At 46.5% G+C, this 2,950-nt stretch overlaps 1 protein-coding gene across 1 annotated transcript; it reads left to right on the top strand.

Annotated features, from left to right (window-relative positions):
• Nucleotides 1-1,875: 1,875 nt before the first annotated feature.
• LOC139266236 (putative nuclease HARBI1) lies at nucleotides 1,876-2,715 on the top strand. The gene has a single exon (XM_070884065.1). The coding sequence runs from the start codon at nucleotides 1,876-1,878 to the stop codon at nucleotides 2,713-2,715; it is 840 nt and encodes a 279-aa protein (XP_070740166.1).
• The last annotated feature ends 235 nt before the right edge of the window (nucleotides 2,716-2,950 follow it).

The following is a 2,950-nucleotide window of genomic DNA, read 5'->3' as shown; positions in this document are numbered from 1 at the left end:
TCAAATTCTGAGAAGCGCCTTGGGTCTTTTGCTACCTTAAAGGCGCTATATAAATACAATTTGCTGTTGTATAATGCACATTATTATGGGAGTCAGGCTACTTTGGTACTGTTCTCTGAGGTCTGAGCCTCAACGCCCTGAGGACCGAGCCTCACCTTCCTGCACTAGGGTGTGGGAGGCAGGGAAGGGTGTGGGAGGCAGGGAACTGAATTAGGTTTGGTTTTGACTTTATTTTATAATTTTTTAATTTGTTGTGTAAAAAGACATATAATTGTACAAAAACTTAGTTAAAAGTTACTTATACCGATGATGTTTTTGTTGAATCAGTGATATTTGCTTGGTGTTTCTTATTGCACTCAATACTGTAGAAACATCACAGAAGTATTTAAATATTACTTACCTTTAAATCTTTCTATTTTGTGTTCTTTGATTTATAACTGTTGTTATTTCGATATAAAACAAAAAATCTAATATTTTATTTGGGGCTTGGTATTAATGAGACACTCAACTGAGGTAAATGCAGTAACATTTGCAAAAAGTGGACAAATGTCACATGCTCAAATGCCATGTGTCAATTGCCACATGATCAAATCTCCAGTAATACGTCAAACCAGAGTTGTCAACCCTATTCCAGAGTCTTTAATAAAAGCAGCTATTACATTACCAGACCCATCTGAGTATTTATAACAGTGATGACAAGGATAACAGACAAGGCATTGATACGAAGATTGAATATTGAATATCTTTGTTATTTAGGTAAACCTTCTAAATACAATTTTTTTTAATGTCAGCATTAGTTGGAAAAGTCAGAGAGTACTGAACGGGATCTAGCTGGAGTGAGTATGTAGAAAGGATTAGGGGTCAAAATTGCCCCTTTGCGCAGTGCCAGTTAGCGGCTTTGCTTGGCACTAACGGAGCGATAATGAGTTAGCGCGTGGGCGCAGTGGCCACATCAACCGCGCGGAATTGTCCACCTCTTCGCCGATGGCGCTACGGCTTTGCGTCCTGCTCCGGCATCGAGTGCGATGCTCCTCTGCGCACGCCGATGAGGTCATCACCGTGCGTATCGCCTCGTCACCGCCCTGGAAGGTTAAATTGCCCTGCGCCCTAACACTTGCTAATGTGAACAACAGCTTTTATTGTCAGTTTCAAGTCGTCAGGCTGTAGTGCTTGAGATATTTAAAGAAGCGCCGTTAGAGATATTTTTTGGACGGCCAAATATTTCCCCAGATTGCAGTTATTTTGTTTTTTGCATGTGCCACCACCATCATTGATTGCTGGCCCTCAGTTTACTTTGGTTTCCATCACTCCCTCTCGTTTAGTCAGGCCCATTTGGAGTCAACAACATTCTTTGCCAATTATAGGCTCAGTGTTGGCAATGGACCACCTCCTTCAACTTCACCATCAGAGGGTGGTTCGCAGAAGACAACGGCGCCATAATTTAGCCATGAAGAGTCATCGAGAGAGGGAAAGAGTAAGGCTCCCACAGGGAGAGGGACCTGCACTGGGAGAGGCCCATGCTCCGAAGATTAGGGAGGGGAACAGGGAGAGGCTCATGCACAGGCAGATGGAAAGGGACAAGGAGAGGCAAAGGAAGCAAGCAGCAGGCAGTGGCACAGCAGCAGGAGGATGCAGAGGGAAAGCAACAGCAGGACCAAGAGGAGGATGTGGGGAGAGGAAGACACTTACACAGATGTGCCAACAGAAGGCTGTACGTACCCAGGGTGTTTTGCCAACAGTTTTCCGTCATTCATATCACTGAGGAACAATGTGTCCGAAGGCTGCGATTTACAAAAGACGTGCTGACGGAGCTGTGCCATCTGCTGCAGACAAACCTTGAACCTCAAACAGGGGTGAGAACGGCTCTCAGTGGCAATGAAGGTCACCATCGCCCTCAATTTCTATGCCAGTGGATCTTTCCAAGGAGCCACAGCAGACATCTCCAACATCTCCCAGTTTGTTGCTCATTGCTCCATTTGTGACGTCAGAGATGCTCTGTATAGAAGGAGGATGGAGTACGAGACAACAGTCTTTATCAGGATAGTGGGCTTCCCCATGGTGCAGGGTGCCATCGACTGCACACACGTCGCCTTGAGGGCTCTGCACCATAATCCTGAGATCTTTCGAAAGCGAAAAAGATACTACTCACTCAATGTACAGTTGGTGTGCGACCACACATGCACAATAATGGCCATTAATGCCCACTATCCTGGCAGCAACCATGATGCCTTCATCCTGAGTCAGACCGGTGTGCCAGCTCTGTTCCAGCCACCCAGTGCAGCTCCCGGCTGGCTCCTCGGAGACAAGGGCTACCCTCTATGCACCTGGCTCATGATTTCATCCACAACCCCACCACTCCTGCCCAGCACTCTTACAATGACCATCATGACAAGGTGCATCATTCAACAGACAATCGGAGTGCTGAAGCAATGGTTCTGCTGTCTTGACTGCTCAGGAGGAGTCCTGCAGTACTCGCCTGACCGGGTGTCCCTCTTCATTGTCGTCTGCTGCATGCTTCACAACCTGGCAATCATGAGGGCTCAACCATTGCCTGAAGATATAGCCATTGTACCTCAGGAGGAGGAGGAGGAACAGGATGAGGAGGTGGAGGATCTGCAGGAAAAGAACGAGGAGCTGCAGGAGGAGACACAGCTGGCAGGAAGGATGCGCCGACAACGTCCCGATACTGCAAGGGAGGTCGAGACCGTCTCATAAGATCTCGGTTCCAATAAGGTGCTCGCCACTTACCGCTTCCTTTGTGCCTCTTCATAAACACATCAATGAGCCCTTCCTTCCATGCCACATACCCAGCAATGAAATGAGATACAAGACCAAACAGTAAAGATGAGAATCAACATTTATGTGTAAAAAGTGCAACAACAACATAACATATATCAGTCACCCTTGTGCATCTCCTTATATCTCCTTTTACATAAACCTACTCTACTAC

This window comes from Pristiophorus japonicus, chromosome 6, assembly GCF_044704955.1.
Source record: "Pristiophorus japonicus isolate sPriJap1 chromosome 6, sPriJap1.hap1, whole genome shotgun sequence".
Classification (NCBI taxonomy): domain Eukaryota; kingdom Metazoa; phylum Chordata; class Chondrichthyes; family Pristiophoridae; genus Pristiophorus; species Pristiophorus japonicus.
The sequence above is the reverse complement of the archived record's forward strand: the minus strand, read 5'-3'. Positions and strand labels throughout refer to the sequence as shown.

Excerpts from the sequence above, each read along its gene's own strand:
- LOC139266236 (XM_070884065.1), top strand. The coding sequence starts at position 1,876 with ATGAAGGTCACCATCGCCCTCAATTTCTATGCCAGTGGATCTTTCCAA.